The sequence below is a fragment of the Gadus macrocephalus genome, chromosome 7 (genome assembly GCF_031168955.1).
Source record: "Gadus macrocephalus chromosome 7, ASM3116895v1".
Lineage (NCBI taxonomy): Eukaryota > Metazoa > Chordata > Actinopteri > Gadiformes > Gadidae > Gadus > Gadus macrocephalus.
Window position 1 is genome coordinate 22464127 of NC_082388.1, and position 25211 is coordinate 22489337.

Consider the following 25211-nt stretch of genomic DNA (forward strand, 5'->3'; position numbering starts at 1 on the left):
GTCCTTATTCCATGTCAACAGGCCTGTGAAATTAGGCACAGGTCCGAATCCCATGGTAATCCAGGGGGTCTTTCGGAGACATATTGAGATTGTCAAGCAATTCCACACGTTGCCATTGACTGTAAGAAATTGTACTATCCACGAGACAGTGTAGAAAGTAGACTTCCTAGTTCCCCATCAAAAAGGCTTTCGACGGAGATGTTTTTTTCCCCAAACAATGCTCCAATGTCGTAAAGATGGGAAATGAAACAGCATGGAGCTTGCTGCCTCTCTGTCAACTACACCAGAAGTGTTTTCTAGACTCCTCTTCTGCCTTTATAACCACTCCTTTTCGCATGCGCGCTCTTGCATTTTGAGATCGTTTTACCGCATGGTTACGCATGCGCAGACTCACTAAACCACACGTCATTAAAAATATCCATACTCTGTATCATTGATCATTTCTCGACTTCCCACCTTAGGAGCCTTAACCAGTAGCCTACGATTATTAGATATAGAGGTCTGCATTGTTGTGCAGTGTGCTTTATCATCCCTTCCCATCCCATGGTCCAACCCCTGACAATTAACATATAACCCTATTCAGAATTATATAGGAGGCTTCTCATTGCTGTATATGCCTTGAGCATATGTTATGTAATTGGTAGGCCTAGAACCTTCTGTTATTTGTAATGATTTTTTTCGTTTTATGATAAATGAAAGCTTCCCAGACAAGTTACCTTGAACAGCGCGCATGCGCAAAGAGACCGAGGAGCTCTGTTGCAAAAGGTTCTCACACAATGCCACGCGTGCGCGGTGTGCTTCGCATTACGAATAGAATTGCTGCATCTTCTCAGGCAGCTACTAGCAGTCTTTTTACGACCAAAGGTCGCACGGAGTCAGGGACGCGCCTAGTCACGGGAACAGTGAAGAGCGCGTTCACGACATGCCAGATCGCGCTTTCACAGTGTTGAGTATCAAACAGCGTGCGGGGGTCGAGCCTTATGGTTGCACTGGGTCAGGACGGCCGGAGGATTCTGTTGCGTTTATTTTGCAAATATGTTATTTTCCCCCGGAGGTAATTGACCGAGCAAACTCATGTGTATGATCGGGGACCAGGAATACACACTATGGTCCGGGAAACACGACATTTATGGGTTGGAAATTTGCCCGAAAATGTACGAGAAGAGAAAATCATTGAACACTTTAAGCGGTGAGTATTGACTGACGTGCGATGTACGTGCAGATCTAACAATAGGTGCTCCATCACATGTCCACCACCCCATCACATTTATGAGAGTCCGAGAAAACAATAAATAGTGTAAGTTAGTTGAATCGAGATGCCATTCAGCGCTTTTACTGTCAGTTCTTACTAAGGAATATCAATACCTGCATCTGGCTGGACTCAAATGGCTGGGTGTCTTCAATTCCAAGATAACCCTTTCCTTGCACGTAACTTGTTGGTCATACGGTAACGGCACACAACACAGCATCTTCCCTGCCATCTATCACTTGGTAAATGATGACTAGATGCACTTTCAGTGTAAACAAAGTCCTCAATACATGACAGGAAGATTTTGGCAAACGATGGCTCTGCTTTGGAAAAACATTTTTCTCACTACTAAGGCATATTGTACTGGGAGCATCTGTTACTGCGAGTTTTGAAACCAGTGTTTTGCTCCTTCGTCATGCGGATTTATCATTTCCAGTCATGTCTTTATTTTAACATGTGCACTTTGGACCACACTGGCTTTAAATAACGTGATTGTATGCACAAGATAGATAATTCAATGGTTTCAAGAACCACTCATTATTTAATTATATGCCACGATGCTGCTTCCCGATGTAAAATGTGGCATATCGGAGTTTTTTTTCCCTTAACGTGCAATGCGGTTTAGGTGAATATTGCATATTTCAGCTCATGCAATGTGTAAAATAAATAGATATTACTGGAAAGACTGAGCTTGCCACATTGCACACTGACATTTTTTCCTCCCCATTATTCTTGAACCCTGGATTCTTCACCGTGCAGCCTAGTGTGGAAGAGATCGCAGCACATCGTCAATATCAGAGATTAATCATTTAATCACGATTTGTATTATTTGAAATATTTCAAATGTGTCGAATGAGGCATGGCATGGCATTGCAATTACAATAATGCGTTATTTTTGGGGGGCTTTGTACAACAAAAGGAAATATAACCATTAAAGCGTGGGTCTAGGACCAGCACCGGTTCTCAGAGCAAGAAGCTGGAAGTGGCTTCGCTATCATAGAAAACAACCAACATATGGAGACGTGCACGGCCCTAAACAGTCTTGCAAATAACATGATAATTTCCAATTTTCATATCAAGCTTGGCGTCAGACACGCTCTCTCACCCAACGTGAATTAAACGGGGGTCTATCCAACCAAAATATTAGGAAAACCAAGACTTCCACAGCAAAAAACGCAATGGATAAGCAGTGAAATTAGCCATTCTCCGTCTATCTGTGAGCCTACGTTGTACCGGAGCTCGAGGGATGTCTAGACATGAATATATTAAGAGCGTCGCCGTACCGCGCAACCTGCTCAACGTTTGATCCCGCACTACCTCCATCTATATCATAGCGTGCCGTCAACTAAAATGCACCTAATTGTCGCCAGTGATTCTTATTTCAATATAGTCGAGCCATGGGAAACGTCAGGGAGACTCTAGGGCGTTTTGGGCAGCACGTTCAGTCGTCCTCAATTGGCCACAATGTAAGGAGAGGTTATCGGAGTATGCAGGTGCATGACAGTCCAATGTGTGATAGAAGTCATTGAAGATGGGGGACGGCAGAATGAGTAAGCAGTGTGAACAGCTTTCTAAAATGGCGTCGGAGGCTATTCAATGTGGGAACTGGCATACAATATATTTATGGTTAGGTTCTCATGCGGGGTAGGTCCACCTCTCGTATTGAAACGCGACGTGCGTTCCTATTTTTCTGCCACTGTCATTAAGCAACAATATCATTTAATTTGCACTGAAAATAAACAAAAATAACAGCTTATCCAATTAATATGTTCATGAGCAATTAACGGCCAATTTAGAGCGTTTTATCTTATATATATATATATTTTTTTTAATTCCTAAATAAATGGAAGATTCGTGGATAGGCAAATATGCCTACTAGGTTTACCATATCATGCATCTAGCCTACAGGCTATAGCCTACATTATGTTATAAATGCCTATTGATAATATATAATGCATATTCAATCTAACTGTCTAGTATGGTGCATTGTCCAAACGATTTTCTTTAATAAAATACATTGTCCTCTATTGCACTTCAACATATTAACCTATATGCCTAATATTCAGCATTATTAATCTACTTGAATGGATGACAATTAAATACACTAGATTTTTAGGTAAAATACCTTGCAGGAATCTGAGCATATTACAAATGTGGGCATCTCTCTATGTTCCAATTCATTTCTTAGATATGGACGCGTGGAGAGTGTCAAGGTCCTTCCCAAGCGGGGGTCCGAGGGAGGAGTGGCAGCCTTTGTGGATTTCGTGGACATCAAAAGTGCCCAGAAGGCGCACAATGCTATCAACAAGATGGGCGACAGAGACCTGCGGACGGATTACAATGAGCCCGGCACGATCCCGAGCGCCGCGAGAGGACTGGACGATAGCCTGTCCCTCGGGTCTCGTGCCCGGGATGTATCAGGGTTCACAAGGGCAGCCGGGGGGCAGGTGTATGTGCCCCCCGCCTCACTCCACAACAGGGACGGACGCTATGAACGCAGACTAGACGGGTAAGTGGCAAACGTTTCTCTGAAGGCAAGAGGAACTTTTTTTTTTTTTTTATTGCTCCCCACCCACCACAGAGCATCTTTCCATCTATTCATTTACTTGTTTTGGGGGTTCAGAAGGAGTGAGGTTATGATTCTCTAGGGAGCACCTCTAAAAAAAATATCCCAGGGTGTTTTGGATTCCGTCGGTCTTGCGGTCGTGAGGTGTTGACACTAGGACACCCTGTGAAAGTGAAAGCATATTTGATGGCTTGGCAGACACATACATTGGTTTTGATTGAATGAGTGGTAAATGACGTATGGTTTGAGGTTATCTTTGGATCTTTTAAATGAGTGATTGTGTGAGGCAATGCGTTGGCGTGGACCAAGTCCATGAGCTGTCCATCCACCTTTCCTGGGACCACCTCATCTGGAGTAACCATACCCTGCCAAATGGATTCATATAAAATCTCTTGTACGTCTGAGCAACAAAACAACCGAGAATACACGAAGTGTGCCATTGTTTGGATGAGTCAAATTGGATTTTCCAAAATATTTGCCACCTTTCCTGGTGGTACGAAATCCTTTCTCGGCTTGGAGTGATGCGGATAACCTATCCAGGATATGTATTCTCCGTCACGGATTAACACTGATCAGATGCCCAAGGATGTTAAACGATTCAGAAACTCATGGTTGGGCATCTTTCCATCTCTTTCATTTTTTGTTTTGGATTATGTCTTACTGCACACCAATGAATGGACAGATGCATTCGTTCCAGTTCAGACAAAAGGAAATAGGAGCAGAATGTTTCCCTCCATTTTCGATTTCTGACTTCCTCGGTTGTTTTTTTCTAAATTGTCCAATAACAAAGTCAACGACTGTTGCTGTGGATCAATGTGAATCATTGTTGGAACATACAAACAGATGGAAGTAATGGACTTGAAGGAGTGCTAACAGTGCCAATGGAATTACCTTGCCTATCGCCAATGGATTACTGCACACACCTTCTCAATGTGGACCTCCAAAGACACGGGATGTAACTTCCTCCAGCCCCAGAAATGTTTGAACAGTATTCAAAAGCCAGCAAGGTTTCTTGGTTCCAGCCATTTGGAGAGACATCATCTATTGGTTACCAAACATCGCCGAACCATTTGCCTTCCGGTTGGATGATTACTTTCTGAATATGTTGATGCAAGTTCTGGATTACCAGTTGAAAGACATATTTTTTTGGTCAATTTTTCCTCTGCCATGATGGAATTGCTTTTTGTACACTGTGATCTAATTGGAATTTGCTGGACTTTAACTAAATGAAGATGAAAGACTTTTCTCTGAATTTCTCTGAAGATGCAAAAGAAGAGCCTTTGAAACCTTGGCAGTTAAATATGTATGGACACTCGCTATATTAATATTTATTATGTTCTTCAGCATTTTAGTTTTTTCTCAGTGGAAGTAAAATCTGCAAATGTTTTTTTCCTCCTATCAGATATCGAGATGGACGAGTTCATGCCCAACTATATCAATTGAACTATTTATTTTATTTTTAAGAATAATGAACTGCAGCACATTTGTCGCCAGCGCAATCCACAATGACATGGATTACATTTTCCAATTGATGTCTTTTTACCTCTTTTTTTGTCCACACTCCGCAACCTACCCCTCATTTTGCTCACTATATTCTATCTCCTTAGATTATATTTGGAGTAATAGTCCAAGTTACTCCTCTCCCAAAAGGTTGGTATGCCCTGCCCAGTGTATTATAGCTGTTCTTTCTAACATCCTCGTTTGAAACCTCCTATTTCTCCCTCCATTCTCCCAGCTAACTAAATGAGTAATTTGAGAAATTCTGTATTTCTGCCTCTGGGAAGTTTCTTGGTTTCTCCCTTGGATAGCGCCCTATTCCTCTTCTCTCGCTCCCTGTGCCTAACCTGTTCTGCCCATTTCCACACCCATTCTTGGGTATTTTTTCACCCTGTGATCAAAGTGAAACACTGTCACATTCGATCAACAGGGTGGCTTGCCGTATCCGTGGATGTGCAACCTTTAATGCCATGCAGCCTATTTTGAGTAAGAAAATGTCATTTCTTATAGGACTCAATTATATGCTCTCATTTGGTTATCATTTGGTTACGCTGGTCAAGATAAGCTGTGGAAATAAAGATTATATTATATTTTAATGTGCTGTTGCTATCTTAGTTGTTATCGTGACGGTTTGATTATCAGACAGACTTCAATCTCTATGCTAATAGGGGAAAATGTTACACATTCGTTTCATAGGCAATCAAATGAAAATATCTGATAAATTGTTACAGTAAGGGTCTATGGATTGCTACACAGCCCAAAAATACTGGCTGACTAATAATAAACAAGACAAAAACACAATTATACTACTCATGACATAATACATTTTGATAGACCAACATTTGATTAAAAAAAAAGAAATCATGAATAATGTAACACCGTGTGCTTTGGAAATTAAAATTAAGGGAATCTGCAAGAATTTGCATTTCTGAGAGCATCTAGAGGTCAAAATAATCCATCAACCTCATACCTGGAACACACATTTAAATGCAATAAGAGAAAATTAAGTTACCCTCCAACCACATGGGGTGTTCATGGAAATACGATCCCTCCATCACCTATACAGTATACCTACCTACAAAATAATGCAGAATAAGGCCACGAAAAAACAATTTGTCATGGTCAAGTGTTCCAACTGCTTTGAGCAGCAAAATGTTTTGTGCAACAATTTAGTACAGCACATTATCCCTGTTTCCATGAGCATTTCGAATATCATCAAATCACAAATTGAAAACGGTTTTGAGATTGCGATGCAAAGAGGGCTGTATTCTGATATAGAAAACCATTGTCAAAACCAACTCCGGCGGTATTGTATACTATATTCAATCTAGATTGACGAAAGATAGGCTCTAATCAAGACAGAATCTCCCGCGGCTGTGCTTTCTGCACCCATTCTCTGAGATTGTGCAGACCTTGGATGTGGTCGAAACCTGAAACCCTGTATGTGTGTGTGCATGCAGAGATTTCTTGGAAACTGCTAGTACGTCTAGACAGGTTGAGGCGGTTCGTCAGTGTCTCGTGCCCTTTGTGCAAACAAATGCACACTTTAATCTAGATAAAATCTAGTTTTGAAATGGTTGAATGTAAACATTGTTGATACTGTGTTTTTTTTTTACACATAAAACACTTAATTTTTTTACTTTGAACAATTTAAATGGAAGCATGGTTGTAAATTGCTTCACAGTTAATGACAGTTGTGTTAATCCGTTAAAGGTGGAATAAAATTGTCCACCACTAGGTCGTCGGGTCGGGAATTGTCAGGGACCTCATGATATGATATTACAAGGATTTTTGAGTGCCAATACAATTTGTATTGGAATTCTGTAAACATTGCGATACGATATTGGGATTTCTTTGCGCTAGCTTGTGTTTTTTGTTTTTGGGAATCACTTTGGGGGTTGGGTTCTAGAGGCCTATCTGTGTTTTGTATATGAAAGTGGCTGAACAAATCACAACATAGTTGATGCAAATCAACTATAGGCAAATACAGTAACATTTCAATTTTCCACTAATACATTCCCCTGATATGACACATACCCATTATCTTTCAAAACACATGTTTTATATTTGTCAACCTGAAGATTGTAAAATATTGTAAATAAGTATTGCAGAGGCAAATAATCCTGATACCACCTAGCATCCCTATGTTTGTTACCAATCGTCTCCTCCCGTGTCTTCTATCGCGCCCACTCTAAATAATTATAACTTATCAGACGTTAAGTAAAAAAAATTTGGTAAAGAGGTAGCTCAAATGTTTAATTTGGTACTTTGTTACTTTGTATTTTGTTGAAGTTGCCAATGTGTTATCGTAAAGTAATAATTATTTGACCGACAGAACTTTTCTGTTCTGTTGGTGGGAACTAAAAGACCCAATAAGTTTGATCACACAATGGTCAATGTGCAGTTAGTTTAGAACCTGACCGTTACTGGATTTTAGGGGCCGATACCGATATTAGTGTTTGCTCTCACCTTCCAGCAATGCTTCGAGCCACAGAAACATTGCATTGAAACCATGAGCTAAAGGAACCAATTACGTGTAAGGGGATGAGCTACTACCCTTCACACAGAACATGATGTAAATCTGTTTGTGTTGGGAGTGTTAACATGGATGTCCTCTGTTTAGAGGTTCAGCAACCACAGTAGAGGATTTATAAAGGGGTGATAACGTTAAAAAATCAACACCATTTCGAAAGTTTTCCTATCGGCACATATCGGCAAATACCAAATATTTGAAATCGGCCAACCGATATATCGGTCAGGATCTAGTTTTGGATGCACGGCTGTAAATTGCTGCACAGTTAATGAACTGTGTTGTGTTAATCCGTTAAAGGTGGAATAAAATTGTCCACCACTAGATCGTCGAGTTGGGAATTGGCAGGGACCTCATGATATGATATTACAAGGATTTTTGAGTGCCAATACGATGTGTATTGGAATTCTGTTAACATTGCGATACGATATTGCGATTTCTTTGTGCTAGTTTATCTTTTTTGTTTTGTTTAACATATGGGTATCATGTTGGGGTTGGGGTTCTGCAGGCCCATCTGTGTTTTGTGAAAGTGACTGAACAAATCACAACATAGTTGATGCAAATCAACTATAGGCAAATACAGTAGGCCGGTAACATTTACATTTTTCCACTAATATAACATTGATATGACACATACTCATTATTTTTCAAAAATCTTTTTATTTTTGTCAAACTGAAGATAGTACAAGTATTGCAGAGGCAAACAATCCTGATACTCCATACATCTATTTTCTTTCCACCGTCCCTACTTTGCGTCCCTACTAGCATCCCTATGTTTGTAACCAATCGTCATTTCTAACCATATGTTATCGTAAAGTAATATTTATTTGACCCACAGAACTTTTCTGTTCTGTTGGTGGGAACTAAAAGACCCAATAAGCTCGAAATGTCATCCAATTGCGAGAACAAAAAGACATGTTACACTCAATCACACATTGGTCAATGTGCAGTTTGTTTGGAACATGACAGATACTGGATTTTAGGGGCCGATACCGATATTAGTGTTTGCTCTTACCCTCCAGCAATGCTTCGAGCCACAGAAACATTGGATTAATACCATGAGCTAAAGGAACCAATTACGTGTATGGGGAGGAGCTACTACCCTTCACACAGAACATGATGTAAATCTGGGAGTTGCGAGTGTTAACATGGATGTTCTCTGTTTAGAGGTTGAGCAACCACAGTAGAGGATATATAAAGAGGTGATTACGTTAATAAATCAACACCATTTCTAAAGTTTTCATATGGGCATATATCAGGAAATACCAAATATTTGAAATCGGCCAACCGATATATCGGTCGGGCTCTAGTTTAGATGCCTGACCCAGAAACCTGACCTGTGGTAGGTTTACGGGCGAGCAGGGACAACACAGTCTTATTACTTTCTTTTACAATGTAAGGGTCGGTAGTTTACACTAGGAGCCGCACTGAACTATAGTGCACATGCCATTTCCAACCCTACTTTGTGTGGTAATCTAACACGTAAAACTTCTCAAGGGGAATGCTTCTCTGTGTGCATAGCAAAAAGTGTATTTCAAAACGTAAATACCAGCTGCAACATTTACAATTTCCTAGCAAGTGTTGTGTGGTCGTCGCTCAAGGCCTACGTATATCCAACAAAAAATGGTTATAACCATGCTAGAACACCTTTTAGCTACGTTAGCTAGTTTAATAGTGCTCGTAACCTTTTTAGGTGGCTTTGGTGCTAGGCATCTAGGAAAAGCAAGACCACTGGCCCCTAGCCTAGCAGTTGGGCTTATCTATCCAAAAAAAAAAAATACTACAAAGTAGAATTACACTGAAATTACGAAATTATTTAGATATAATATTTACAACATTTACAAAATTCTGCCTGAGATTTTGAAAAAAAAGTTCTCCCTTTACCTTGTCAGTTCTTTAAATCAACTTTGGCTGGAATAACGGTAACATCAATGTGCCAGGAAGTGTAATGTAAATTGTCCTTTCCTTTCCTTCCCCTGTGTCTCAGAACCGGCGAGAGTCGCGAGCGAGCGTACGATCACGGTACCTACGGACACCACGACCGCGCCGGCAGCGGCAGCTTTGAGCGCCAGCGGCACTACGAAGCGGACTATTATCGCGACGCCAGGGACAGAACTCTGGGCACGAGTGGTGCGAGTGGATCCTTAACCCCTAGTGGAAGCGTTGCGTCTGCCTCAGCGGGCAGTGGCGGCAGCGGCGGTGTTGGCGGGGCTATCGTTAGCTGTGTGGCCGGTAGTAGCGGCGGAGCCGGCGGAGCAGCGGGCGCCGTGGTCGGTAGCGGGGGATCGACGTCGAGCGTCATCGGCTTCTACCGCGCCCACAGCCGTAGCCCCTGCCGCTTCGAGACGCCCGAGCCGCGCTACGAGTCCGGCCGCGCCCGGGAGTCGTTTACGCTGGCCAGCGTCGTCCACCGGGACCTTTACCGGGACGACAGGGGGCGCCATGTTGAGCGCACGTACCGCCAGAGCCGCAGCAGGTCCCGCTCCGCGCATTCCCGGAACCCGTCTCCTGAGAGGCTGGCGGGCCAGACGGCCGGTCTGGCGGGGCAGACGGCCGTTCTGGCCGGGCAGACATTGGGCTCCCGGAGTCGCTCGTCCAGCTCCGACTCCATGAGCAGCGACAGCAGCAGCACCAGTGGCAGGTGAGCCGACTCAAAAACGTTTATTGCCGTTGGATGTCCTGCTGGCACCATATGTCGTGTTCTGATGTTATAATTACATGGCGCCCTATTACATTATAGACATCATTCTTCTTGATTGTTTTGAATGTTTTCTGACGTCCTGATTCAATTTGATTATGCACTGATCTTATTGTATTATACCATTTAGTACACAAATATTAGCAGTTTGGTGGGAAACAATGATGGTTGATTGTCCAATTCACCAAATAAATGTGTGTGAAGAAAAGGAAAAAAGATAGAAGTAGTCTGCATAATTCTGACTTAAAATTAGAATCCCCACTCTTCCTATTTCGCAGTGCTTTAATTTCAATCCACTTTTTTGTTACAAATGATTTAAATCTGATTCATATGTCCAGTTAACCTCATCAAGAACTGTAATTCTATTTCTCTCTGTACTGCTGTTTTGTTTTATGTGCTATTTATATACCAGTCAGCTTGGTGGCTAGTGAATGCTGTTTGTCCAATTAAATCATCTTCCCAAATGTAATAATGTGAACCTAACTTCAGTGCACTACAAACCGATGTATTCCTGCAAAGCTTTCCTATCAACCATTGCGTTATGCACTACTGCAAAGTGAGCTATATGTTTTAATTGAGATTGTCTCTTGAATAAGTGAGCATAATGTGATGACAAGGAAAGGCATTGTTTTCTGTCAGGATGTCAGGATCATCAAGGTGTGATAGACGGCTTTGTGGAAGATCCTGCTCCTGAGAGACAGCTGGTAGATGGTTGCACCTGCTGTAGTAGAAGAGATGATCAATGTTTCAGTTATCAAATGAAACAAATTGTATTCATCTGGTATGAAAACATTCCAGATGAATATTCATCACACTTCAATAAATAGCAACACCTAAAAAACAACAACAAATCTGGCCTACAATGAGTGAATTACATTTTATCCTTGATCTGCTTCAGAAATTGTCACCACGGTTTTGCTTCAGTATCTTTGTTGTGTCTGGTGCCCCGTGTGGTTGGGTCAAGTAGTGCAGCAAGGGACATTTTCGAGGGACTGGTGTATTTTCTCACTTGCCTACCTCTGTTTGTGGGTAATGGCTCCCCCCCATCCCCCTCCCCCACCTCCTCCGAGATCCAGTTGGAACTGGAAATGGCTGGCCACTGCTGGCTCCCTGCCCGCCCCCATAGGCCAGGTTTCGTCAGCAGCACTTCCGGGAGTGTCTGACGAGGAGAGGAGAGGAGAGGAGAAGAGGGGAGAAGAAAACAAAACGGCAATGTGCCTTGAACAGCGTACAGGGTCTGAGGATTGACGGGGTTCTGTGTTAAAATGGACGCAAGCACGAGCCCCAACTGAATGAACTGATGGAATATAAAGCCCCCTCTTGATACTGTTCACATTACCTTAATATGGGATTATTATAGATTAATTATACAAGGTTCTTATAAATATGCAAGGTTATATACATTTGATTATATTAATCGATTTATAGATATTATATCTATGCATGGATCAAATCTCTTTCTCCTCTTTGCTGTCGACCATAATGGCACTCTTTCTCCCTAGGTATTGCCAATAATCAAATTATTTATTTTCAGTGGATCTGCCCCATCTTTTCCCACCTGATTGTGAATCTGTTTTTTCCTCAAATGGACTTGGCTTTCACAATGCTGTTTTTGTGTGCACTGTGCCAACGTATGGAAACTGAGCCACCGACGTAAACACTAAAACCCTACACCTCTGCACAGTGCTCCTCTCTTAGTCAATGTTGTGTGTGTGCTCCCAGTGACTCCAGCACCAGCTCCAGTGACGACTCCCCTGCACGCTCTGTGCAGTCTGCTGCGGTTCCCGCCCCTTCCGCCCTCGCTCTATCCTCCCTCGACAAGGATGAACCGCGCAAAAGCTTCGGCATTAAGGTCCAAAATCTTCCCGTGCGCTCTACAGGTCAGTGTACACTCTCTGTCCGAGCGAGAGGTGCCGCAGAAGGGCTTGCACATCAATTCATCTGCGGACGTTTATATTTGATGCATTGATATAAATCGGCCCCTTTTTTTTGATTGATTATTATTTTTCCACAGATACGAGTCTAAAGGATGGTCTGTTCCATGAATTTAAGAAGCATGGGAAGGTCACCTCCGTGCAGATCCATGGGGCATCCGAGGAGCGATACGGACTCGTGTTTTTCCGCCAACAAGAAGACCAGGAAAAGGCCCAGGGGGCGTCGAAAGGGAAGCTGTTTTTTGGAATGCAAATCGAGGTCGTAGCCTGGAACGGCCCTGGTGAGTCACGGCTAGGTTTTGAAAATGCTTGGTTACGGGATCGCTCATTGGAGAACCATTAGAAGTTCTTAATGAAGCTTTCGGTCTTTTTTCAGAGACGGAAAGCGAGAATGAGTTCCGCCCATTGGACGAGAGGATAGATGAGTTCCACCCTAAAGCCACACGAACATTATTCATAGGGAACCTGGAGAAGACCACCAGCTATCATGATCTGCTCAACATCTTTCAACGCTTTGGAGAAATTGTTGTATGTTGACTTGACAACATTATTTTTTTGGCAACATTTATCATTTATCAACATTAAATTATTTAAAATTATTTGGAAGCTCACGGTGGAGTTTAGTAACTGTCCTGGTTCTTTTTTTTCTGAAGGATATTGACATCAAGAAGGTGAATGGAGCCCCCCAGTATGCTTTTCTACAGTACTGCGACATCGCCAGTGTCTGTAAGGCCATCAAGAAAATGGATGGGGAGTATCTTGGCAGCAATCGCCTAAAGGTAATCATCTTTTCCATTTCAATTATACATTTGCTTTTAATTGTCAAGTAATTCATTTGCCAAATAAAATGTGCAATCTCTCTTTCAATGCAACTTTTAGCTGGGATTTGGAAAAAGTATGCCTACGACCTGTGTTTGGCTGGATGGATTGGCATCAAACACCACAGAACAGTTTCTTACGCGTCATTTCTGCCGCTATGGACATGTTGCCAAGGTAAAGGTCTTTGTGTTAACTTTATCGCACCCGTTTGACATTGCCTTTCCTCAAGGAACCATGTAACCCTGTTTCCTTCTTCTCTAGGTTGTATTCGACAGGATGAAAGGGATGGCCCTAATTCTGTACAACAACATTGAATACGCGCAGGCTGCAGTCAAAGAGGCCAAGGGATGGAAGATAGGGGGCAATAAGGTCAAGGTGAGTCAAACCATGTTGTATTTCTATGAAATTATGCTACTACCAATGCTTTGTTGATATTCCAAATGAGAGTCGACTATAATTCAATTGTATATATCTTATATATACCTATGTTTCTGCTGACTCGGTTTTTTATGTATGGTCAACCATATTTTATTTTATTGCAGGTGGACTTTGCCAATCAGGAGAGTCAGATGGCATTTTATCGTTCGATGCAGGCCTCTGGCCAGGACATCAGGGATTTCTATGATCTCTTAACTGATCGAAGGTTTGCAGGCTTTTTATTTTACCACCTCTCAATCTACCTTGATGAAGTATTATTGTTTCTGACATAGTCATTCATCTTTAATTCTGGCTTTTTATTTTCTTCCAGGGATGAGCGACGAAGTCAATATGAGTTTTCGGCCGAGCGAACATACTATGACAACGTACGAACTTCGGCCACGTACACTGAAGATCCAAGACGCAAATACCCGACCCGAAGTCGGGAGTTCTACGGTGAATGGGATCCATATCAAGGAGACTACTACGATCCACAATACTTTGAAGACCCACGGGAATACAGAGAGTACAGAGCAGACCCCTACGAGCAGGACATCCGCAAATACAGCTACCTGCAGCGGGAACGTGAACGGGAGAGGGAACGCTTTGAAACCGACCGCGGACGCGACCATGGCAGAAGGACTATTGAACGCAGTCAAAGCCCTGCCCATATTCTTCCCCACCGCCTCGCCAGCCCAACGGCATCACCTTCCCTTTCGGAGAGGATACAGAGTGACTCTGAACGCAGGCTGTGCTGTAGGTCATCTGAAAGGAGTGGAAGCTGTAGTTCAGTCTCCCCACCCAGATTTGAGAAACCCGACAAGACACACGCTGAAAGATACAACAAGCTTGATAAGCTTGAGAAAGATCGTACTTTTGACGTAGAACGAGGAAACGTCAGCGACAAGGAGAAGCGGGTAGGACGAAAAGACAAAGTCGATAAGCAAATGCTGAAGAAGCTCAAAGCTTCTTCACCTAATTCCCAAGAGGTTGAACCTGAAGTCGAAAGGGACGTTTGCCCTGTGGCAGCATTTCAAAGTAAAAGTATAAAGACGCAAAAGGAAGCCTGCGGGAAGGTAAAGGTGGATATTTTGCCGTGTGTTGTACAATTAACCCGCGTCAAAGAAAAAGAAAGTAAAGAAGGTAAAACAATTGGCCATGCGGCCCCAGAGAAAAGACGACCAAAGGGGGAAAGCGACAGTCATCCGTTGGCATCTCCTTCAGAAGAACAGAGAAGTCCCCCATGTACCACAGAGTTCTCAAAGGGGGATATTCCCAAGCTTGGAAAAGTAGAAAAAAAGACTTTGTCTAGCGTGATAGATGTTGTTGAGAAAGATGCCAAATTAAAGACAAAGAAACTTGGTAAATCTGAAGCCGGATTTGATAGCCTATCTGTGGATATTGACCGTTTAGCGGCTAGGAAAAGGCGTTTTGAAGACTCAGTTGGGAAACCCAACCGACAAAAAAGACATGCAGAGAAGGAAGACAACAGACAGGAACCGTGTCTAGTAGGAGACGGTTCCCAGGAGCTGATTGATGAGAAGAGCCTTGTCTTAAAAAGGATCCATAAAAGGGACCACAGCAAAGACAATTGTGACCAAATAGTTTCTGTTTACAGTCCAAAAGATAGAAAAGACTCTGAAACTAACTCCATTGGCCTCACCCTGGAGCTGCAATCACGACTAGGAAGCCTTCATGAATATTCCATGGATTCATTGGAAAAGTCATATGTTCAAATGGAATGTGGGTTATCCAAAGGACAAAGTAGCTCCATTTTAACAAAGTTGTTTGATGATAGCAATCCCGATGCAGAATACAAAGAACAGAAACCGGGTTCATTAGAAACTGCAGACAGCATAGTGCAGTACAAAGAAACTACTGAATGCAACAAAGACCTTGTTTCACACTTTGAACAAATGAAAAGGTGCAAAAAGCAAACAGAATCGAGTAGCTGGCCTGGCCCAAAGGTTGTTAAGCCTGACACATTTGCAAAATCTCAAAGTCCACCATGTAATGAGGCTTATGATTTTGAAAAGGATTGTATGCCGTGTGATCTCAGAAAATCTGATCTGAATGAAGGCAATGTTTCATCTTCAAAACGCAAGAAACTGGAGCAATCTGACAGTGAAGTCTTCTCCCCAGAAAGTGAACCAAACATCTGCAGCCCTCCACATTTACATGAGGCTGTACAACAGAATATCACATCATTGAGTGCAAGTCAGGTTTCCACAAGAGAAGAAGAGGGTGGTGCCCAGATTTCCTTATCATTCATAAAAAAAGAGCAAAGGTCTTCTCCAATAGCAGATGAGAAAACATTCCCACACATTGAATCGTTAAAGTACAACTTGGACCTGACAACCAGAGATTTTCAGTCTACAGATACTGAGTTCTCCAAGCTTAAATCAGCACTGCTTGGGTGTGATAAGGAACTACTGCATCGCTGGGAGCGAAAAATCAAATCTGATTCGGTGAGGATGGAAATGACCAGTCCAACCAGCATTGTAAAACACGACACAATGCATCCAAATCTTGCAGAAGTACAGTCTGATTCCGATGAGTATAGTGAGGGCAAAAATGACCTTCCCAGCACCAACGCCTCTCTATCTTACATCCTCAGAGAACGTGAGGATAAGTGTACTGACCTTAAGCTCTCAGGCTCTTTGGAAAAGAACAAGTTTTATTCGTTTGCGTTAGATAAGACCATTACTCCTGATACAAAAGCACTCCTTGAACGAGCTAAGACCCTGTACTCTTCCCGGGAGGAGAATTGGTCATTTCTTCCCACTTGCTTCCCAAGCACCGACAGTTGTTCAGACAAGGAGAAGGTTGAGCTGGCGCCTCGACCAATTCCTTCTTGGTACATGAAAAAGAAAAAGATTCGTACCAATTCAGAAGGAAAACAGTGTGACAAAAAGGACGAACTGAAGCCACAAGAACAGGAGAGAAAGGAACTGTTCGCCTCCCGTTTTCTCCATAGCTCCATATTTGAACAAGATTCACTGCGTTTGCAACGCCTTGAGCGCAAAGATCAGGACATACAGACTGGAGCCAGTAAACCTCTGGCGAAGCTTAGTACTACTGAGTTGCAACCTGTTTCTGGAAGTGTTAACATCCCTCAAGAGCCTAAAGTGCTTTTCCATAGTCGATTTCTTGAGCTACAGCAGCAAAAAGACAAGGATCACCCTGCCCATGATGCTGAAAATGTGCCCATTGAGATCAAAGCAGAATTGCCAAATGGCAACAATGACTTGTGTGTCATTGCATCAGATCAAGTGCACAAAATGAATACAGAGTCTGTCAATTCCGTAGTCAACGTCCCGTTTTCACCACAGATTACCTCTCCCAGGGAAACCTCTCCTCCATTAATGAAGGACAGTAAAGCCCCAGAAGAAGACGAAGAAGAGCACATTCTTGATTCATTCCAACCACAATCACCATTGAAAGATGTTAAATCAGTTGTGACTAAACTACCTGAGAATTCTCCTTTGGCCCTTTCAGAACCAGAATTTCAAGAGGAGGAAAAAGTGACTTTAAGTAATACCAAACTGAAGATTGGAGGTGGTGGGGACCATAAGCCCCCAACATCTGGCAGCTCTTTAAGTAGTTTTGATGGCGAAACTCCTGAATTCCGTCTCACTGAAAGTATAACCACTGAGCCCAAAACAGGAGATGAAGAATCTAAACAATGCAAGGAATCTGAGACGGACAAATATTTATCTTCTCAACCATTGGAAAGTGACATTAAGCTGTTACCAAAGCGTAAACAGCCTAAGAACAAAAGAGCAAGGGCTGCCGGATCAGGGCTACGTTCTAAGCGGATTTCTCAAATTCCACCCAGTAAAAAACCTGTGACTCGAAAGAGTGAACGCATTGACAAGGAAAAACTCAAGAGGGCTTCATCTCCTCTGGAAATATCCAAGACATCAGAGGGGAAAAACACCCCAATACCGGCCTCCGACTTGGAACAAACTCTTGATTCAAGTTTATTTCAAGGAAGAACACGTCGCAGAAATGTAAAATCTGTCTATGCCACGCTAAATGAAGGGGAGCAAGCTGGAAAAGAAGTGATTGAGCCGTTGCGCTCTATGCGCAAGCGGGGTTCAGATAAAGACCAGGTGCAACAGGATGGTCCAAATCAATCGGTCATTACAAGGCGTGGCCGGCCTCCCAAGCGGGGAGGCAGACAGGGGGAGGAAGTATCACCAGTGAAGGAGGATCAGCCCAAAATGATGGAAGAGGATGTGGATCTCGGGGTAAGCTCAACCTCATTGGAGATCCTGAAAACATCCGAGGAATGGTGTTCACCCGTGACACAGAAAGTGCAGCAACCTCAAGTAAAGAAAGCCAGCAAAATAGGTAGAGTTCATTTAGTAGCAGAGGCAAGTGATTCGGCGAGCAATGAACTGTTGGAGACGAAACTTGAAGAGGATTCTGTACTGTCAGGAAAATTGTCAGAAAAAGAGGAAGCTCCAAAAAAGGATTTTGATGTTCACACAACCTCTGAAGAGGAAATGATCAGAGTAGACGTCAGGCCTTCACAGATAAAACCACCTGAAAAAATTACTAAAATAAAAACGGCAAGACTAAAAAGAAATGCAAAACAGCTCACTGATGAGAAGTCGCACAACCTAAAAAATCTTGAGATACGTGTCAGTGTTGATGATGTTAAATGTTTACTTCGTTCAGAAGAGAATGAGTCTGTATCCTTTGAAGCAGCCACCATTACAAAAACAATACCAGGACTTGAAGATAACAAAGGAACTAAATCAGTGTCCCCCCAGAAAGAAACAAAGGAAAACAGTTCAGTGGAAATGGAAGATTTATCAGAAACCGAAACTCCTATTGATCCATCTGCCAATCTTATAGCACGTCAAATGGAATTGGAGCAAGCTGTTCAAAATATTGCTAAGTTCGCTACAGGTCAACAGTCTCAACCATTGAAAGAACCACCTGCAGAGACACCTTCACTGCCCCCTACTCCATTGGAGCCACCGAATGAGGTTGAGGTGGAGAAGAAGGCTCTCCCTGCATGTGAAACAGAACTTGCTGCAGCCATCGATTCAATTACATCTGAAGACATATCTGCAGAGCCAGAAGGTTTCACGGCTCCTCCTAGGTACACAGATGTAATTTCCACTGTGATTTCACCCGCTACCAATGAGATCAGAAAGCCAGTCAAACGTTTAGCGTTCAACAAAAATCGAACAGCAGACCAAGCCGTTGCACCCTTAACACCTGGCGCAAAGCCAGTCCTGTCAGAGATTAAGGCAGGTCCGTCAACCGCTGCAAGTCCTGAAGTCTCCAAAATACTGGCACCTGAAACGGTCAAGAAAATGGGCACGGTCAAAACTAAGACTGTGAAAAAGCCCCGGAGTCGTAAAGGCGTGGCAATCAAAATAAATAAAACATCTAAGAAGGTTATAGAAACGGAAGCATCCCATAGCAAGCTCCCAGAGTCAATCCCCGAAGACCATCAGACCACCAACCCCAAGGCTGTCCCAGCTGCATCCACCGCAGGTGCCTCGGTTGTTACTGCACTGGCAACTTGCAGACAAGACATCTCGAGTGCCATGAAGGTGGACACCCCTAAAGAGGCAGAGCAACCTGCAATGGAACAGCCTGTACCCCAAGAATCAGCATTTCACTTGGGCACAAACAAGGCATCTAGCAGCAGAAAATGTCTACAAGCAGCAAAGCAACCAGGCCTAACTATTGCCCCTTCTCCAGCCCCCCCAATCCCCGTATCCCAATTCATTGCTCCTCCATTGCACCATGGGAAATCCATCACCCCCGACTGGTTGCCTAAATCTGAGGGAAGTAAAATGTTTGGCCCTCATTCGCCTCATGCTGCTGTGGTAACTCTCTCTGAACAAGCAGTAACTTCACTTGCAGGCCCGCAAGGAAATCCAGCACTACCTCCTGACACCAAGGCATCAGATACAGATCCAAGTTCAAGCACGTTAAGAAAAATTCTAATGGAACCCAAATATGTTTCTGCATTAAAAAACAAGGATATGCCAAACACCTCACTGACATCTGTACTATCAGAGCCTTCTCCAAGAATGGAGAAGAAAAATTCTCTTGAATCTGTGGATTCAAGACATGTACACCCTGAAGAACCACACCATTTATCGCCACAACCCCAATACCCCAAACCATCTCCGCTTACAGAGTCACGTCAAAACTACGGGGAGAAAATCCAGCATACCGTCATTTCCTCTCCCTCTACTTCGGTTATCAGCCGAATACCGATTCCATATGACTCTGAGGACACTCCTCGTATTTCCCTCAGCAACCGTAACACTGGCCAATCACTTCCTAAGCAAAAGTTTAGGACAAACTCAAATGAGAACAGTCGCTATCATGTACTCGATACAATGAACGATGTCCCCAGAGGTCGATCTGTCGTAGAGAACACTCCTTACAGTACAGCTGCCAGCCAAGGCCTGCGAGTCAACACCTCAGAAGGTGTTGTTGTGTTAAGCTATTCGGGTCAGAAAACTGAAGGACCCCAAAGGTTGAGAGCTAAAATTAGTCCGATCCCTCCAGCGAGCGCTGGGGACATAGAGTTTCAGCAATCTGTCTCCAAATCTCATATTAAGCAAGAGCCAATCTCCCCATCATCTCAACCCTCAACCCCAAAAGGGCCTCAGACCCCTACAATTTATGGACACACTAGAGGGCTTTTAAGTGGCCAATCATACAACTCCCAACCTGTTATTGCTAGTACCAAGCAAGAAAATCAAAGGCCGGAAAAATACGAAGTCCCGTATCCCACAGGGTCCCAGGGGGGTGTTGTGAAGATGTTTCAACCATCGGGTGCCAGTTCTCAAGTTTTGATGTATAATCAAGCAGTAATACAGTCACATGGACACACTCATGGAAACAGAGGACCAGGAACAGAGTCGGCACCAAAAAAGATGGACATGAGCAGGCCTGTGCCGCATTCTAACCTCAGTCCACGCATGAGCCCACATCACACATCACTCTCCAGCACATGCAGGAGTCCCGGTTCTGGCATCCCACCTGATCGCCCAGCTCCCCTAATGAAGCAGGAGCCGCAGTCTCCACGCTCAATAGTTAAATCTCCTTCACCCTTTGTCAAGGCCTGTCCTCCTAGCAGTTCTCCTATTGGTACCTCTGCCCTGGGTCCTGGCTTGTCCCCCTTGTCCCCCTATTCTGGCATGCCTCATACACACACAGAACAGTCATCGGTCATAATGCCGCCTCACAATGTGGCAAATTCAATGGCCAACGAGGCTAGGCTGAATACACAACCAATTTCCGCCATTAACTATGGAAGGCGGTCCGATTCCTTGCCCTCCCCACGAAGCCTGCCACCACATCATCCAAGTACACCTAAATCCAGCGTCATCCGAGACATGGCGCCGCAGTCCCACCTGGGTCCGCAGGGAGTGGTGTCAGGGGGCATCAACAGCAGTGGGTCTGAAGAAGATCGAAGGCACTTCAACCAAGGGCTGCCCAGGCCCCCCGTGCCCCAGATTCAACCAGATGTGATCATGATGAAGAATGACCAAAGGAGCTTACGCTTGGATCAGTACAGAGACATGCACCAACGCATTCTCCTGCACCAGGAGCTAGGAGAGCCGGCAGCTGTGGATGCGAGGCAGGCGCGCCCTTCAGAGCTCAGCACAATCTCACCAGTAAGCATTTCTGCGCCATCCATCCGCCCTTTTCTGGGAAACAACACAACATCCACCATCAAGGAATCTCCCAAAGCACTGGAAGGCAAAAACGTGCACCCATCGCACACTGAGAGTAGGATCATGGGAGGTCATGCGTCCCGTCCTGTGATGGGGTCCTCTCTCCCCCAAGGAGTTCAGCGAATGCATCCAGGGGCCGCGGGCTCCTTCCCCGTCTACAGGGACATGTTGGGCTTCCCTTCCCAGTTTCCTAGACGTCCTACTGTGGGAATGAATCAAGCTAATCGAGGAATTGTATCATCCCAGGTTAGTTAATATCTTGATATACAGTATGTCTTTATCTGCTTTTTTCCTGCTTGATAATTTAAATCCAATGTTTTGAATTATTTTATAATTACTGTTCACTTTATGTCATCAACCAGGTCCATTCAGAAAATGAGCTAGGACTCCGGGAAAAAGTGTCTCATTCTGTCATTGCCGGCTCCCTTGGGGGCATGGACTCCACTTCAGAGAGTTCACACCTTCGCCACGGCTCCTCTGTGGACCTCTCACATGCGTCACGAATGCAAAGGGAAGCCGTCTCTCCTTCCTATCAATCTCCGATGGCTTTACCCGCGGGGATGCCCCACAAGGCAGACTCATCTCTCCAGGGCCCTCCAGCCTTCCTAACGACACCTCCACCTACAGGGCTCTCCATAGGGGCCCAACGCTTACATCCGCAGGGAAAGCTGGAGCATTCTGGTCATTGCTCCACTGACATGGTGCAACTTCTAAAGGTAAGGTGAAAGGAAGAATTACAGCCGTACGTCGCACAACTGTTTTTGCTTTTGAGACCATGATTTTCCTCTGCTTTCAGCGTATTCAGCTGCAAAAGGTTTCGGGACATCCATCGCATAATTCATAGTGAAAAGAAAATACTGATTCCTTCGCTTTATTTTTCCAGAAATATCCCATCGTGTGGCAAGGCCTGCTGGCCCTGAAGAACGACCAGGCTGCCGTCCAGCTGCACTTTGTTTCTGGTAACGAGGTGCTGGCCCAGTGCTCCCTCCCCCCACCAGAGGGGGGCTCTATGCTACGTATCGTCCAGAGGATGAGGCTGGAGGCCTCCCAGCTGGACAGCGTGGCGCGCAGAATGACTGTGAGTGACCAGATGGCTCAATACCATGATACAAGAAAACAGTAAAAACATGACATTTTCTGATTAGGGCTGAGTTGAATGAATGATGAATGCGAAATAATACACATTGTGATGCTGGGTACTTCCGATTCACTCTAGCGTCTGTGTTACCCCATTTGCGTCTGCTTTTTGTTTTGTTTGTTTGTTCATGTTGATAATGGTATATTTTAGTGCATGTATCCTGACCGTGTTTGGACTCTATGCCAGGTGGAGAATGACTACTGTCTGCTGCTGGCCCTGCCCTGTGGACGAGACCAGGAGGATGTCCTGAGTCAAACCCAGGCCCTGAAGACGGGCTTCATCACCTACCTGCAGGCCAAACAGGCCGCCGGCATCATCAACGTCCCCAACCCTGGCTCCAATCAGGTCGGTGTGGAGTTCATGTCTACATCTTCATTTTTTAAAATCTGTATTTAAGTGGAGATTTGGGCCTGGATCAATTCATCTAAAATAAGCAGCCCTTTTCCTCTTAAATAAGCTGTGTCATGGTTTGGTTTGACTTTACTGCACAAAAAAAAGTTTTCATACCCTTGCTTTAATGAATGAGATCAGAAACTTGTTACTTGAGTAATGATCCAACATTTTAACCATGTGAACCAAATGAGTTACGTACCGGCTGTCGTTCCGGCTGTGGGGCCTCTGTCTGCCTGCAGCGCCGTGGTGCCATGAAGCTTTGCGGTGATCCCGTTCTCTAACCCTTCCTCTCCCTCTGTGTCTCCAGCCAGCCTTCGTGGTCCAGATCTTTCCACCGTGCGAGTTCTCCGAGGTGCACCTGTCGCACCTTGCCCCCGACCTCCTCAACAGCATCTCCAGCATCTCTCCCCACCTCATGATTGTCATCGCGTCGGTGTAACGGCTTCTACATCGTCTTTTTATTGTCCTGAAACCAAGCCAACACCAGCCTCTTTAGACTCATTCGGTTTTTTAAAAGACTGGAAATACTTATTTTTGTCATGGATTCGACTTTGTATTATTGTTATTATTTAAGCATGCACTTAATTATTTTTTTCCTTCTCTTTTTTTTGTTGATTCACCAAGTCCTTAAATCACCCATCCCTAATCCCTGCCTTTTCTGGAGACACGTTGCATTGAGATTAACTGAAATGTTTGCCATCTTTTGAGGAACGTGTAGGATTCAAATGGGAAGCAACGCAAGGAGACCTAAAGGGATGTTTTTACTTTCATAAAGTGAATTTTTATTTATTTTTTTGTTTTATAGAGAAGCCAATCTGATCAGGCATTGCACTATGAGAAAAGACACTTGTAATCTTGTACAGATTTGTGTGATCAATTATCAATCCACTGGTCAACGTTGCTTGAGCAAAAAAAAAATAGGGGATTACGTGCCAGGAAGCTGACTGAGTTTTGACCGCCTGATCAATGATGTAATCTATCGATCTACATATCAACATATCTACTGCACTGCTTAGTTATTTTTGTCAGCCAAATTCCAACTGTCTATCCTCAAATGGGTTCTTTGCCCAGGAAATACTACTAGGACTCCACATGTTTTAGGTTTACACGCAATGCCTCAACTGGGAACTTTGTGAATAATATGTATTATTTTGATGTTTTTTAAGCTGGAAGGTATTGGACTATTGGGAAATTGTAAATATTCTGAGTATTTAAAGACTGCAGAGATGTTTGGAGAGACCAAGTGGATTATTTTTGACAGATTGTTGTTGTTTTGTTTGTTGTTTTTCAGGCAGGGCAGGATGTGAATCCCAACTAGAACCAGAAGTGATATTCAGAAATATTTTTAAATTGACTGTGCCAAAATATCCTTTTTCAATTGCTATCACAATCGCAATGGATTGATTAAACCTACTATTTTCATACGCGACTTTGTATTTGCCGCTCAGATCGTAGAAAAAGTCCTACTCTATCCTAACCCCAATCTCTCATAGGCCTACATGAAGTTACAAGGCTGTATTCCTGTTTTTTTTATTTCCATAGAAGCAGTTTAGGAGTTTGAATCCAACAATTGTTGCTTCTTGTTGCAGTTGTGGTTAATGTACTGCCTTTTTTCTTTCCTTTTCCTGCTGTCCTCTACTGCCCCCTGCTGTTTTGTGTAAACTTCATCCTTTTAGATACGACCAACAGCATGACATATTTTGAATTCATACATAATGAAGTGAAAAAAGAAAAAAGAAACTTAAAGGAAAAGAATGTGATTTTTACTCAAACGATGTATCAAATAACTTTCCATATTCCCCTTCTAAGTATTGTGTTCATAAGTGAAACTGTAGATACCCATTCCCTCATTTTGCTGTCCTAATCCAGATCCCCAACCTTTACATCGTCTCTTTTCAGGCTCCTCATTTTTGTTTTGTGCAACAAAACGAAGCCACCTGGAGGAGAGACTAAGCTAGGTGCGATTCTGGACGTAAACCATGCTTTACATTATTTTGTAAATATTTCTATGACTTCAGGCTTGAGGTTTCTCAACGGTTTTGTTGAAGGCACTTATATTTTATTTATTTAATTTTTATACGCAATTAATGAAAATAGACTTAAATGTAAGTGAACTTAAAACTTTGTCTTTTGATCATTCTTCATTTTGGGTGTGTTTTGCTGTTCCTCCATGAGGACAATTACAATGTAAAATAAATGTTTGTTTAACATACTTCTGCAGATCATTAAATGGTCCGTCAATCTGA

At 43.4% G+C, this 25211-nt stretch overlaps 1 protein-coding gene across 2 annotated transcripts; it reads left to right on the forward strand.

Moving 5' to 3' along the window:
* The first annotated feature begins 567 nt into the window (after positions 1-567).
* On the forward strand, positions 568-25211 carry spen (spen family transcriptional repressor). Of its 2 annotated transcripts, none has more exons than XM_060055918.1 (15): positions 568-1189; positions 3438-3758; positions 9830-10483; positions 12263-12420; positions 12555-12755; positions 12833-13002; positions 13128-13253; positions 13354-13467; positions 13555-13668; positions 13836-13936; positions 14042-21680; positions 21797-22150; positions 22318-22512; positions 22759-22917; positions 23273-25211. In XM_060055918.1, the coding sequence occupies exons 1-15, from the start codon at positions 1107-1109 to the stop codon at positions 23402-23404; spliced, it is 10521 nt and encodes a 3506-aa protein (XP_059911901.1). In that variant the 5' UTR covers positions 568-1106; the 3' UTR covers positions 23405-25211. The 2 variants fall into 2 exon arrangements, with proteins under 2 accessions (XP_059911901.1, XP_059911903.1); XM_060055920.1 differs by having other exon boundaries at positions 12851-13002.